The sequence below is a fragment of the Sinocyclocheilus rhinocerous genome, unplaced genomic scaffold, assembly GCF_001515625.1.
Source record: "Sinocyclocheilus rhinocerous isolate Xijiao unplaced genomic scaffold, SAMN03320098_v1.1 scaffold4099, whole genome shotgun sequence".
Taxonomy (NCBI): domain Eukaryota; kingdom Metazoa; phylum Chordata; class Actinopteri; order Cypriniformes; family Cyprinidae; genus Sinocyclocheilus; species Sinocyclocheilus rhinocerous.
This window is the reverse complement of record NW_015646394.1, coordinates 66,890-82,678: the sequence shown is the minus strand read 5'-3', so window position 1 is coordinate 82,678 and position 15,789 is coordinate 66,890. Positions and strand designations below refer to the sequence as shown.

At 36.6% G+C, this 15,789-nt stretch overlaps 1 protein-coding gene across 1 annotated transcript in view; it reads right to left on the bottom strand.

The window, feature by feature from the left end:
- LOC107707768 (immunoglobulin superfamily member 3-like) overlaps positions 1-8,386 on the bottom strand; it is a 146,811-nt gene extending 138,425 nt beyond the window's left edge. The window contains exon 1 of the mRNA XM_016511869.1: positions 7,116-8,386. Within this exon, the coding sequence (XP_016367355.1) occupies positions 7,116-7,155 (40 nt within the window). The 5' untranslated portion in view covers positions 7,156-8,386. The remainder of the gene's footprint in view (positions 1-7,115) is intronic.
- Positions 8,387-15,789: the final 7,403 nt, after the last annotated feature.

Sequence of the window (15,789 nt, the reverse complement as noted above, 5' to 3'; positions counted from 1 at the left end):
ATAATGTATGCAAAAGTTATTAGCATTTTTATAAATTGCTTTATAACTTTTTATAAATTGCTTTATAACCCAAAATTTTTGTGTACCATCAGGGCACGGTGCCGAAGGCGCATACCCAGTTTCATTGCAATAGGCTAATGCAATAAAAAGTTATTAGCATTTATGTAAATGTAATTATTAATGGTTAATGAATGGTTTATTATTCTTGACCAATAGGTGGCGCTTTGTGTACCATCAGGGCACGGTGCCGAAGATGCATACCGATTTTCGTAATAGCAAAGTCTAAGCGTTCTTAAAATATTGCATTTTTTTAACAAAATTAAAAATGGCCGACGCCCAAAATGGCTGACATGGAAACATTTGGTATGATTCGACTCGGCATGATGCACCGAATATAAAGAGACCTGTTTTGTGAATTTTGGCCAAACCATTCAGAAGTTATAAGCAAAAATATGCATTTTTTATATCTCCTGACCACTAGGTGGCACTGCGCCGAAACACTGCAGGTAGTCTCAGGTCATGCTTGTTATAACACACACCAAGTTTGGTCTCAATATGCCAAACCGTTGCGGAGATATAGCCTCACATTCATTTTTACGTGCTTTTCGTAGAATTCCTTTGTGCGTTATTTGAGAACGGTTGGACAAATCAACTTGAATTCCATAACTTTTTGCCAGCATGGTCTGAAGATGATTTGAGCCAATTTTGGTGAGAATCTGACAAACCGTCTAGGACGAGTTCGACAAAGTAAGTTTTCCGAACAATTAAAAATAGCGAAAAAACTAAACCTTGCGATTTTTGCATAAAGAAATTGCAACTTTGGACAAGTGGTGGCGCTAGAGAGTTGGAGTTAGAGACTCCAAACTTGCTGTGGTTAATGTTAAGACTGTCCTCTATCAGTGTGCCAAATTTCACAACTTTCCCGCAAGCGGTTCTATGGGCTGCCATAGACTTGCGGCGGAAGAAGAAGAAGAAGAAAAAGAAGACGAATAACGCCAACGATTTCAATAGGTGCCTACGCACCTTCGGTGCTTGGCCCCTAATAAGAACAATTATATAGAGTCTTTCAGCTTAATGCATGACAAAATAAATGAAATCGTCCCAGGAGAATTCTTTTTAAATATGTCCATTAATATATTTTCTGAATAAAAACGTTGCCTAGTATTATTTAAAACTGGACATTCAATTAAAATATGTTTTATACTGAACAGATTTTTACACCTTTCACAGACCGGTTTCTCTTTTCATTTATTAAAATACTTTTTAAATCAAGATGGTTAAAATACATTAAATCAGAATATGCACTGATTTCATACTTCTTTTCCCCCCTAAACCATTTTTATTTAAAGGTCTCCTGAAATTCTTAGAAACACACAGCGTTACTCTATGTGTTGACGTGATTTTAATTAAAACAGGTTAGACAGGGCGGGAGCCGTTGAGCTCCGTAAAGCCGCATTTGACAGGGTATGCCAGCCACAATCTCATCCATATTGCTATAAAATATAGCATTCTGTGTAGAATTCAAATAGCTCCGATACATTTTGTGGTCTGTGCCGACTCGCGCATGTGATCCGCTCCGTGCTATCGTGTCTCTGGACCAGAGCAGAGTGTGTGTGCGGTGCGGTGGTTAGCGTGACACAGCGCGAAACCAGACTTCTTTGTTTCCTCAATGGAAACCATATTTACACTGTTTGAATCGTTCCCTATCCCCTATATAGTGCACTACGTGCCATTCACTGTACAGAAAATACGAATTCTTTGGACAAGTGACCGATTTCAGCCGGAGCACACTGCCTTATAGATAACCTTAAAGGGAAATCAATACTTGTAGTTTATGTTAATAAATAAAAAGTTTGAAAACAAGCAGCTTTGTCATAATTATAGAAGCAATACTGGAAATAAATTAGACTGTCTGAGGGCAGCCTTTGAATATTGTGTTGGACAACAGAGGGCCTTTGAGTAAAAACATTGAGAAACACTGATATTGCCTGAATGAACTCACTCGCTTACTAAACTGCAAGTTAGCATAACATTATCAACTTAAGGGTAGACTATGTGATTCCTAATTATAAATAGGAGAAAATCTGTTTAAGGTGAATTTCTTCTTAATTACAAAATATGTTTATCTACAGTATGACATTTTCATAAGCAAAGCTAATTAAACATTTGACCATTTTATGACCGTTTTGCCTTTGCTTAGCAAGCTATCTGTTAGTCCTATTAGCCTATTGGTCAGCAAAGCTTACTGGTTAAGAAAAGCTCATGAGCTAGAACAAAATATCACAATAATGTGCTACGGTTTTTAACAGACCTAGCAAAAGTCGGATAGGAGGCTGCAGGGGGGTCTTGCATGACAAGGGCATGTTAGCAAAACAGAGTTAGAAAAATATCTAAAATTGCTTACAGCACCTTTAATTTACTCTGTATTTCTAATAAAACCAAAATCCACTCAGTGAGGCTTTATTAAGCCCAGCCTGAGTGTCAGGAAATGAGAGCATTGTTTTTTGTGAAATCCATGCAGGGAAGCTAAGCTCGGCTAATGTGCCTGAGTCAGTGGGAGGCTAATGCCGAGTTCACACTGCACGATTTTCAAACTCGTCGGATCGCCGTTGTTTTCACACTGCGTGACTATCTGGGGTAGCATTCAGTTGCTGCTGTGTTCACATTGCACGATGGATCGGCGACAGGGGGTTTCACACTGCATGACTTCACAATAGGAAGAGTCGCCGACAGCTCTGTCTGGTCCGCAAACTACGTTTCACAACAAAACACACGCGAGAAGTGATAAGGAAATAACGCGAGAACCCGCATGCGTCAGACTCGTTCTCGAGCGAGACTGGAATTATTTTAAATATATATACAGCCCGCAAATAGTCTGTGAGCAGATTTCCAGCTACAAGGAGAAAAAGAAAAACAGATTATGCAGGAGGAAGATGCAGGGAACAGGGATTGGGTGTTCTGCAAAGAGAGTTGGAGGTAAATAATTTTGCAGTAACTGTTATGCTGATGTTGTGGCTGGTCAAGCAAATGTTTGTGCTTGTTTCTGTAAGATATAATTGTTCATATATCTATTAAAATACTGATACTCTGGTCTATAACTCCTCCCCGAACTCCCCTCTGCCCTGTATCTTGGTCTCTCATTGGCTGTAGGTCATCGCCGATGTAGTTTTCAGTCAGAAATCATTGCACACTGCGTGATTGTGAATCGCCGACAGCTCCAGATATTTAGCATGCCAAATATTTCACGGGTGTCGGTGACGTGTCGGCGATTCCCTCAGATCGCGTCTTTGATAATTCACACTGCGTGATTGTCACTCGCGTGAACGAGCACCGATTTGCCTCCGATGTCGGGCATTTGTCGGCGATTTCACAAAACCTGTCGGCGAGTGAAAAATCGGGCTAACATCATGCAGTGTGAACTCGGCATAATAAAGGCTTCAGACAAACACCTTGAATAATCTCTCTCTAGCACTCACTTTTTCCATTCTGTCGTTCTCTTTATGACAGCTTCCTCTATGGTGTTCAAACAGCTGCATTAAAATGGATGAAAAGTAGTTAAAATTAGCATACTATGAGGCTAGTGCGTTTCTCAAAAGGGATAACATTGCTTATGGGGACACTTTTTGCATAAACAAACACTGTGATCAGACAAACACAGTAAAACATTATCTTGCACAGACACACAAGCCTTATCTCCAGACCACAATACCACAAGTGTAACATCTTGATAAGCATGAACATTACATTAGGCTGGGCGATAAACTATATCATATAGAGATTGTGATAAAACTGGTCTATCGATGATAAGCTATTAACATTTTTACTCGATATAGATTCATCGAAACAGCATTAAACACACAACAGAAATAAGCAAGACAACTGCAAAGTTGTCAGTGCATGTCAGCCTGTCTGCGTGTGTGATTGATTGGTGTAGTTCATCCTTACGCAAACTGTAAATTAACTGTTATATTTTCATTTGATTACATTTTAAAAGGTTGATTAAACTATTAAAGTTTAATTACTTTGTTTCATTAGACACCATTTTTGATGATAAGTTTGTATTAAACCATAAAACTCAGAATCCAGAGGAAAAAAGAAAAAGAAAAACAGAATTTAGGGGGCCCTAAACTAAAAGTTGGCCTACTCTATGGAGTTTAATTGTGACCAAACAGGTTATTTTTCCCTTCATTCTCAAGGTCTAACAAACATGTGGAAACATTTCCTTCCGCATTAATGATAAATGAATATCAAAATAAATATCGATAGTGTGATAATATTTTTGGCCATATCGCCTAGCCCTACACCACATGGTCCTATAAAAAAAGTATTTCCCACGAGTGAGGAAAGCTAATTATGAATACAACAGTGACTCTACTATAAACAAAAAGCTTTTTACGGTTGTGTTTACCGGTTTGTGGGCCTATTAACTTTGTATGAACGAAGAGGGTTTTTATGGCCTCTCCTGCTGTTTTGCGAGCAGTTTTAGAGAATAACACAAGAATGGGGGGTAGGAAGATGTTCAGTCGGAATGAGAATTTCTTCTCCATTCGTGAAAGGTTTGCTTCACTCACTCAAATACAGCTCACCTGCTTATGTGAATATGAAAATGAGCTGTTCGTGCATTTCCTCAAAAACTCTTGAGTTCCCCTGCGCTCAAACCCACAGCGTTTTGAAGATCTTCTTTATTGAAATATGATAATTTGCATGTAATTTAATAGAACCTCAACGCTAAAGGAGCAGTATGAGTCTCTATCAAAGGACATATAGGGAACTGGTTTGCTATAGTAACGCAAAAGGCCAAAAATGGTAAAAATTAGCTGTACTTCTCACACTCGTTTGATCAAATCATCCTGCTGAGAGCAAACGTAAAAGCATGCAACCTCATGGACGCCATTTCTTTTTTACATCAAAAGTTTTAAGAAAGCCAACAGTAGCCAATGCTCCATTCTCACCCAGGCCCCTCCCTGCAGAACTAACATGCCTCTTGTCCAGGATGGTACAGCCATCTGTTGTTTGTTAGGAGGTAGAGAGTTTGTGTGAATGAGTATGACGGTATTTGCTTGTGTGATGAGGAAAAGAAAGGGGACAAAAGAAAATGGGGGAGGGAGGTATGAGTAGAATATGTAATTGTACACATTAATGGTTTTCTCTGTGACTGGCACTAGAAGAAAGACTGCGAGTGAGCACTGACAGCAGCTTAAAAAGTGTTTTGCATGAGGAAAAGAGCCTGAAGTGGGTGTGTCAGATATAGGGAGGCATACAAAATGTGCAGTGCTGGGGGTACTTCATGGAGAGGTTTGAAAACCACTGACCCAGACAATAGTGTCATCATCAACAGAGATACATTAAGATCATAAATTGTAATCACACACAATCTGTTTTGAGAACATCTGTGTGACTAATACACTGTGCTTGTTAACCCAATGACACTACAGCCTCACACAGGTGAGTCTGAATCCAGGTGTGTGTGATGTCTGGCTTGTAAGGACAAGATGTGTTTCAGTGTCATAAACTTGTAATGACACAGACTTGTCTTTGCCCTCAAGCAGTAGGTCAAGATTTAAAACAGTTGTTAGAAGGCTTAAAGCTGCACTCTATATGTTTTTGTGTAGGCCTACATTTAGCTGTTATTCATCACAATCAGTATTTTATTGTTATATACATATGCCATTAGTAGTAGTAGTAGTAGTCACGGTAACTGCACTTTCAAAATCTTTTTGGAAGTTCATATTTATGAGTTGGAAAGTCATAATAATTACAAAGTCATGTGACTTCAAATCACCTTGGTCAGAGAAAGATAGCGATGTAGGCTACCTTTTCTACAGACAAATACATCAAGGTTTTTAACTGTACTTCTACAAAATGATAAATACAGAATGTGCATCAGATGTGTTTTGCATTTTTTTATGTTTATATTCAATTTATGCAGGTGCTATTAACTGAATTGTTATATATTCAACAATTCATCACTGTTCATCTCATAAATACCAAGATTTATCTTTCCGAGATGAACCATATCTACAGAAATTTCATAACACAGTCAACATGACAGCACCCATAAGAGGGCAACCCGCTTCATGTCAATAAAATCAGATTTTTCCAGAAGACTGACAAGCCTCAAGTCTTCATATCATGTGATTCACATCACTGTAATGCTATTTCTGAAAAGTGTTGTTAATTTCTTTGAATTTAAACACTTCTAATTAGCCAAAAAAAAAAATACTGGCTGCACCTTTAAGAGTGAAATTGTGTGTAGTGCCCTCAAATCAATCAATGTGCTCCAGTGTTTACTTGATTTAATGTCCCCCATAAAGGAACATTAATCTCCTGCTAGGCTTTCTAAACCAACATTAACCCCAAACCAAACCCCACTCATCTGACCAGAGCTGTTGAGACCCAGCTGCCTCATGTTTGTCAAAGTGTGAAAAAAAAAACAAGGATAACAAGTTAGAGCATGCTGCTGGGTCAATCAACTCAGCCACCATTACATCCATGTTAAACATGTAAATAGATTTAGAAACAATTGACATCTCACATTCAAACCATGCTCATACAGAATTCATTACAACTAGGTACACCACATTATCCACATATACAATAATCTTGAATATTTGGCTACATGTTTGCCATTCATACATGGTATGTAGCCAAAATGACAGCATTAAGAGGTTTTAAGGAATACACAGAATCGTATAAGAAACCTTTTCAACATCTAACATAACACACTGAGAAAACTTTAAATATCCTTGATCAATTTACTATCACTGTCAATGTTTAAGTGCTGACAACTTAGTCACTGGACCACATCAAAGACTACTTAATATTCCCGTATGTACTACACATACTTCCATAGAATTATAACTTGGGTTAGGTACAGGCATCCAGTCATGGAAACGTCTCGACGTAGATGAGAAAAAAATCGAGCATCACCAGATTATTAACGTGCAGCCAACGCGTCAATGTATCATCTCAAATACAACCATTAATCAAAAATTACACAAAACTGCAACAAGTTCATGTAATGAATTAAAAGGGCATCTTATTAATCAGCTCTGGGGGGTAATTAAACAGGGGTGTCACAAAATGATGAAATATGTAGTAAAAACATAACTTACCCAAAACCGCACAGGCTATAATAAGCCATTTGATATCCATTGTTCTACTGTTTCAGCACTGCCGATTAAGTCCAGATATTGCAGGAAAAAAATGCAAATATGGTTATAAATTCCTAATCGTCAGTCAGACCTTCAGAACTCAGTCCGGGTGGAGTTATGAATGCGTACACCTGTTCGGACCGCGTGAAAGTGCGTATACCGACTCCACAACGATTCAATCTCTCCTGAGTCAAATGCGTCTTGCGCGGTTAAAAGACGGATATCCAGCCTCCGAACAACAGCCGTGTTTGTTAAGAGACGCTTGTGCAATTGAAAAAAGCCTTTGGATGGTTGCCTCCGATAAATTACACCCGCCGTTCACGAATGAATCCGATATAGTGAGTTGAACGCTGGGATGGATCTGAGCTCTCTCGTGCCGCTCTCCAGTTCCCAGCGCGAGCAGCCCACGCGTGGAGGAGGAGGAGTGAGACCAGCTCGTCCAGTTCGCGTCAAATAACCGGCTTACTGTGGTCGTGGATAAACTTGTGGTAGCTTTGTCAGACGGATATGAGCAGATGTGGTGCCCCTGTCCGTTCTCCGTGAAGAGCAATACTGTGATGCTGCCGCTGCCGTGATCACCTTCAGCTCTTCTCTATTGTCACAAAGAGGCGGCCCAGCCCATCTCTTACTTTCAATCATGGGCTGGTGCCTGAGGAAGATAGCAGATGGGGGAATCCTACCAGAGACCACTATAGTTGTATCCCGGTCAAATAAATCTGCTTTAGTCAGTTTTGGATGGCTAAATCACTTTTGTTATCAGTATTATGTTGCCTAGATTCAGTTGTCACTAGCGACGACGCAGTGTATCAGCTATTAGAAGCGCAAACGCCGTTTACTTTGATAGAATTCGAGACGATGCTTATCATTGGGTGTTGCAATTTAAGTGTGCGTTTTCGTTTTAACGATAGCCTACTCAAGTTCATTTACAGTCTGTTTGACAACATCCTCGAATAACCTTTTAAACCGCGCATGCTTCGCATGTTACGTAGCGTGTTGTACGAAATTACACGCTTCATTTATCGCCACTGGTTTAAAAGTCAGAGAGCAGCGAGCTCTGTAAACTCCTGTGACGCGTGTTGTTGATGTTATTATGTTGTTTACATACGCCGCCGCAGGTGAAAGTTCTAATTATGGGAATTTTACATTTTATTTCCTGCTATCGTGCGTTTACACTTTCAAACTATCACTCAGCCTACATAACTCCGCCCTCTTGGCGTAATGCCATACTAAACCACCAGGTAACAGCTGCCCCCTAGTTTTGAAACCAGTCCCTAAAGAATAAAAAGTATTATGGGGACGTTTATGTTTGTTCACATTCTGTTTAATGTTTCAGATTTCTATTACAAATAAATGCTGTTCTTTTGAATTTTCTATTTATCAAAGAATCCTGCAAAAACAAAAAAAACGTTGAAACATAATGTTTTCAATGCTGATATAGCCTAAAAATAAGGTATGTTTCTTAAGCAGCAAATCAACATATTAGAATGATTTCTGAAGGATCATGTGACACTGAAGACTGGAGTAATGATTGCTGAAAATTCAGCTTTGATACACAGGAACAAATTGCATATATATAGGTATTAAAATAAATAACAAAATATATTCAAATAAACGAATTATTTTAAATTGCAATAATATGTCACAAAATAATGTTTTTACTATTACTATACTGTATTTTGATTAAATAAATGCAACCTTAGTGAGCAAAAGACACTTATTTCAAAAACATTTAAAAAAACATTTTTAAAAATTCTCACCCCTAACTTTTGAACGATAGTGTATCTGCTACAAATTCGTTGAGAAATCTCCTATTATCACTAAAGTGTGTAAATTAATGTAAAGTGTGCAAAATACTTATATGAAATATATCAATATTTATGTAAAATATTAAACTACCTTAGTACCAGACTGAATTGTACCACCAGCTGAAAACATGGGCATATTCAGATTTGTGCATACATTTATTGTATTTCCTAGCCACCTACATTTCAAGTAAAACTGTAAAAGCAAGTAAAATTGAAAACTACATTAATATGGATGTACATTGGAAAATTATAACCCTCCTCATCTGATAAGCCGTAATATAAAAATAAAAAAATTACAAATAAATGAACATGAGGAAGTTTTATATTAAATTACCTGTTGATTCAGCTGATATCAGTTGTGTCATTTAATATCTATTGACATGGTCACAAATCAAATTATAAGCCAGATGTGAAATTAAATTTCATGTAGCCAAATTTTTTCTTCTCACCTTGTTTTTTACCTGTAACTGTGTTATTTTATAATATTGGAGGGTGCTGCTCATGTATAATTTCACTCCTGTCCTGCTGATGTATAATTGGTTAAACTGATGGTTTTACAACTCACCCCAGTCTCTCGTGTAAAGTTACTTTCTTGATATGTAAGTCAGAGTCAGAGACTGATCTCATGCATGATAAAGGTTGGGGTCTGATCATCAGTGGAGGGATGTGGATGTGGAGGATGTGCTCCGGCTCACGAGGACAATCACTCCATTGTTATTGCTGCATATACAGTACAATACTGGTCTGTTTTTAATTGGGAGTTGTTATACCATCACAGTGCATGGAACAAAATACATATTTGAGTCAATGTAAAGAAAGATGATCTAATGAGGGAACAAGGCGTGTGCAATATCATCATATTGTTCACTGTAAGGAACCACTCGGTTGTTCTGTGTTGTTTTTGTTAGTGAATACTGTGGGCATAATATTTTGCTCTGACATTTAGACAGTTTTTCCCCATTAAAAATAGTTTTAATCTTACTTTATTATTTTTCCACTTTTTGGAACAGAACATTGGTTTAGAAGCACAAATAATCAGGAAGTTTAAACGACTTAATTCCATCACTGTTAGGAAGCTGAGTGAAGCGGTTCCCCGCGGATTTCACTAGTCCTGCTCCAGGCACCACCATCATGCCCCCAAGCAAGGCACTTAACGTCTGCATCCGCCAAGATGAGGTTTTACAAAATCAATTCAAACCCAATCATACTTAAAGGTCAAAGATAAGATTGCTGTCAGTCATTTGTTATACAAAGAGAGATGGCTAAGTGTTTTATAATAGAGTAAGTGATAAAAATTATAAACTTGCCAATGCTTCATTACAGTTATTCATTATGAACAGCTTGTCCAGAACCTTTTTAATATACATAAAAATGTTTGTGTGTAATTTTTTGTTAATGTTGTGTAGGGTAGGTCAATATGGCAGTACAGCTCAAAAACTGAAAACTAACATTTTAAAATTAGGAATAAAATCTGATAAAAATGTAATTGTAAATTGTGCCTCTTTTGCTCTTTAGTTTTATAATTTCTATAAATGCAATACTGAGCATTGTAATGCCTCTGAAAAGCTGATTGGTGCTTTTAACTGCAAGGTGGAGTGATTATACACATTTTTTGGCATTGATGGTTCCATAATGAACCTTTAACATCCATAGAACCTTTCCATTTCACGAATAGGTTCTTTAAACTGGAAAAATGTTCTTCAGTTAAAAAAAAATATTCTTTAGACTAAGAAAAATAAAATGAAAGTTTCTTTGGGGAACCAAAAACGGTTCACAAAATGAACCATTTTGAAACCTTTATTTTTAAGAGAGTACCAGCCATAATTCCCATTCATATATCCAATTCATATACAATAGGTCCATCTCCAGTTATTTTTCTGTAGCATTTGGTTGGTCATGTGACCTCGACCCACATGAGGCAGTTCGCTCCATGTAAAACAAAACTGCTTTTACTTGGGCACTGGAGTTTTAATAATATTTTTCACAAAAAAAACTAAGCCTTTAAATGGTATCTGCTATTTATTATTTTTTTTATCTGAATGTTTAACAGCTGTGTACATATTTGTTCAATTCTGCATATTTGTTCAATTCGGCACAGCATCACCAGTGCTAGGCCTATTAAACCAGAAACCTACAGAATCTTTTCAATGACAGATTGCACCTTGAGGCACCTTCAGATACCTTGTATACCTTTCTTATGAAAGCAGATCATCTGCTTAAATTCATTCCCAAACCTCATGTAAAACGCACAAGTGAGGCATCTGCTTAATAGTTTTGAGTCCCATAATGAGGAAAGGAAAAAAGGTTTCATGGTCAGTTTTTAAAGCTTTATGACGACTTCAAGTAGCAAGTTAACACTGTGTTGTTGCCTCAGGGAGATCGATTTGCTTAGGCTTTTCATCTGACGTTTGCATATCTTGCAGCGCATTCAAAAAGTAAATAAATCATTCATTTCCTCCATTTGCCGTGTCTCTGGGGCTCTTTTGGAGTTCATAAGGGATACTGAGCTAAAATGTGAGAGCAGTTTTTCTCTTCCCCTTCATCTCTTCCAGTGTGTACAATCACACACACACACACACACACGTATGCAAAGAAAAACACACACATTAATAGTGTTAAACAAAACACACACACACACATGTGAATACAAAATTGCTTACTATATAGTCACTACAACCAGGTAGAATAAGTTGAAGAATTAAAGATGTCTACAAGCAAAACCACTTCTCAACTAGGGTGCAATTTTACATTAGACACCAACTACTAAAATAACCTGCAAATCAAACATTGGAATTAAAGGAACGTTTCACCCCAAAATAAAAATTTGCTGAAAATTTACTCCCTCAGGCCGTCCAAGATGTAGATTAATTTGTTTCTTCATCAGATTTAGAGAAATTTAGCATTACATCAATTACTCACCAATGTATCCTCTGCAGTGAATGGGTGCCGTCAGAGTCCATTAAAACATCATAATAATGACATAATAATGACTCCAGTCCATCAATCAACATCTTGTGAAACGAAAAGCATGTTTGTAATAAACAAATCCATCATTTGTGTTACACAAAATACAGTACAAACTGTATTTTCAGTACAAACCATCCTGATCCTTGCTGCAAGTAATTTTTTTTTACATGTTTAATGTAGTTTAGGTTTTCAAGGATGAGTGAATGTCATGCTGGCACCTGCTTAATTTGGCATGCATATTTATGTTTATTTATTATTTTATTCATACTATTAGATTAATAATCTATTTCCTTATATGGTTGAATTTTATTATTTAAATGTGTTTGCTGTTTTTGAACCCACCAGTTGAAAACCACTAATCTAAGAACATGATAGTGTGAAAACAAGGAAACCAAACTAAGCAATTTGTGAGTCAAAGTAAAAATATTCCATGAAAATTGTGCAAATTCAACATTTCTTTGAGCTGATGTTTAGCACAGGCTCCTCGTGCAAATAGAAAAGCTTGTATTTTGAAGCATCAGTAATGAAGTGCCTGATGCATACCCAAAATAACACTGGGGAGTAGCGTTGAGAGCTGAACTGAAATATTAAACCATCATCATCATCATCATCATCACAGTAATTAAAGTGCAAGGGGATGTAACGTGCTGCATTGGTTGGATGCTCTCTTTATAGCAGATTGCATCAAAAACAAATTTGGGACAATAATTACGTCTGAAGCAATCTTGTTTTCACAGTTGGGGTTGATAAATACCCCAAGTCATCCAAAGTGGTGTTGCTTTATTATTGCTGCTAATGACAGTAATTATTTTGCTATTTTAGATGGGAGAGAATGAAATCTTTTCATATTTTTGTATACAATACCAACCACCGTGGGTCGTTTTCACTCTCTCATATAGTATATGCCTTATATGACAACAGCTATGAGCAGCACAAACATGTGGTCTGGATGGAAGTACCAATTCCAGACCAATTGAGAAACGTTAAGAAGCAAGACATGTGGAGTCTATTGGAGAGAGGAAGAGATGGAATACAAAAAATTATTGAATATTTCATTATATTGTGTTCACTTTACTCATGTCTTATGCGGAGACTATTTGAATAAAACATGACATCCAGTGCAAAAAGGGCTTTGGTGAGGGAATAACTCTTCAGAGATGAAAAGCTCATATTAATGAGCTGTAAGAATGAGAAAACATGCTTTTTGTTATTTTTCTCCTCTCCTCTGCCTCCTTTTCTAATATGAGCAGCGCCGACAACAGAATGGCAGGTCAATAGGACCTGACAGTGTAATATCTCTTATAACCAAAATTAGAGTTTAATGAAACAGGATATGAGAACATTCTGACATGACAATGGGATTGTCAGTGGAGAGGCAATTCTTCCTCATCTCCGGCCTGGATGGAGGCTTTCACACAAACTGTCCAGGCTGTATGATGGGTGAAGATACAACCTGGAGAGCGAGAAATCACTCTTTATCACAACTCCTGAAGTAGCTGATGTGTAAATGGATGTAACAAAGCGGTGTATGACAGCTTGTAAGGACCCACAGGATAAACCAGACGCACCGCCTCAGATGTCCAACAAAACTGTCTTCATTTTGATAATGTTCCCAGGACCTATAGTGAATTATTATAGGAACCAAAGAGAGATAAATGAGAAAAACTAGATGTCATTTTTCACAGAGACTTGGTTTTAGTCACAAACACAATTATGACAAATAATAGATATTTCAGTCAGACTAAGAATGATGTACATTTCCATTAACACGTGTACAGTAGAATGGTTTTGCCTGCAAACTTGTACTCATGAACCCTGACTTAAAACTTAACAAGACAAAGTTAATATACCATTTCATTAGTACACAGGGATGTCAAATTGCTACATTTTTCTCTGAATCAATTATTCATCAGAGAGTCTTTTAATGTGAAGTATTAATATAAAATGACTCTTTCCTATGCTCTTTCCTCTTTTGCTGTTTTTAAAATAACTCTCTCATATAGATGTTCACACAAGCTACTAATAGTACATTTACTAACCTGATCTCACAAGAAAACACAACTATTTTATGAGGTGGCTATTTAGTATTAGTTTGTATGATATGATTTTTTAAAAAGCATGATGGTCCACCCATAAAATTAAAATCGGTGGGGTGTGCAAATGAGATTATACATATGGATTAGTATGTCTGTGATCATACATATGGATTAGTAATGTCATATGATTAATATGTCAATTAATGCTAAAATGATTTTTCCTCCCCAAAAAATATGACATATGATAACTGTTGATGACATTGCTCCTCCAGGGACTGTTATTTCTGAATGATGACTTACAGTATTTATTAAAACTAACAAACAAAAAAGAAAATGTTCTGTGCTTTGAAGTGCTTTGTGAATGTGAATTAGTCCAGGGTAAATGCAATCCAGGAAGATTCATTTGGTTGGCAGATGTGCGCATGCTTTAATAGGCTCACATATTGACTTAACAGGCAAAGTTTTGTGCAAAAAGGGTCCTCCAAATGTTTGGACAATATTAGCATAAATTAATTTTGTCATGACTTTGCATTGACTACATAAACAGTGGAAACATGTTTCATTTAAATAAATAAATAATAGCAATAATAATAATGAATTTAGAACAAAGAGCTTTTTAAAAGTCACCTCTAAACTTTTCTAATTGGTCCACTGTGTACTAACCTTATTATTTGGCAATCTATCAATAAAACTCAGAACTTATATTGCATTTCATAAAACTAATAGTTTGTTGTTGGTATTACCAAGAACCTTTAACATCCATGGAACCTTTCCATTTTCACAAAAGGATTTTGTAGAAAGTCATTCTTTGCACCAAAATTCACACAAAACTGTTATTTTAAGAACCTTTTACTCAAAGGTTCTTTGGAGAACCAAACCAATATTATTTTTATGACATCATTGTGATTGCCGAAGTTAGGGTTAGATAATTGAAGATAATTGCAGGTGCTAAAATGCACTTACACCAACAATTTATACTGATATTATTCAAAACCTTTGATATGAATCGAAAACTTTAAATGAATGTTTCCAAACTTACTGTACTAAGAAAACTGGTTTCAGACAGACTTCCAAGACACCTCAATGACACAGCTAATGATTAAGAACAAAGATGAGATTTTTAGAAAACAAATCACATATTTATAGATGATCATAACATGGAAATATATTTTAGGCAGATGCTATTTGCACCTCAGCGTTATTGAAACGGATGCTGCCTTTTTGGGACCTTACTTGTCCCCATCCCTATAAAGCTCACCCCTACACTGTACCCTAACCCTAACCCTAACCACATCGAACCTACTAATCAGTAAAGGTGTTTTTGAAGGTCCAGGAAGGGAACCACAGTTTTGAGTGTAGTAAAAATATATTGTTGTATATATGAGTTGTATGGATCCAATTCGATCAAAGTGAGGACACCACTTCCAGTTTAAATTATAAGCCCATTAAATAACCATTAAACACTTTATTCCCACCATTAAAAATGTTCCTGAGAACCAGAAATAAAAAGCTTTGTGAACTTAGTATTTTTTCATGTCATTACATTGTTTAGAGCATAAGAAAAAAATGGTAAAATAACATTTTTGAAAAATTCTATTTCATTCATATGTTATGCTATGTCCTCTGTAGAGGACACCAGGACTCAGTTTTTCTAAAAAATAAAATGACAAGAGTAGACATGAAAAGGCAAAAACAATGGGATTTTTTTTTAAATCACCAATCAATTTTTAGGTTTCAGGATTTTTTTATAACTAACTTTGTTTAAGGATGGTTCTCAACTATGTTATAAAATATATAACAAAATGATTTGATATACCATTTTGCTTT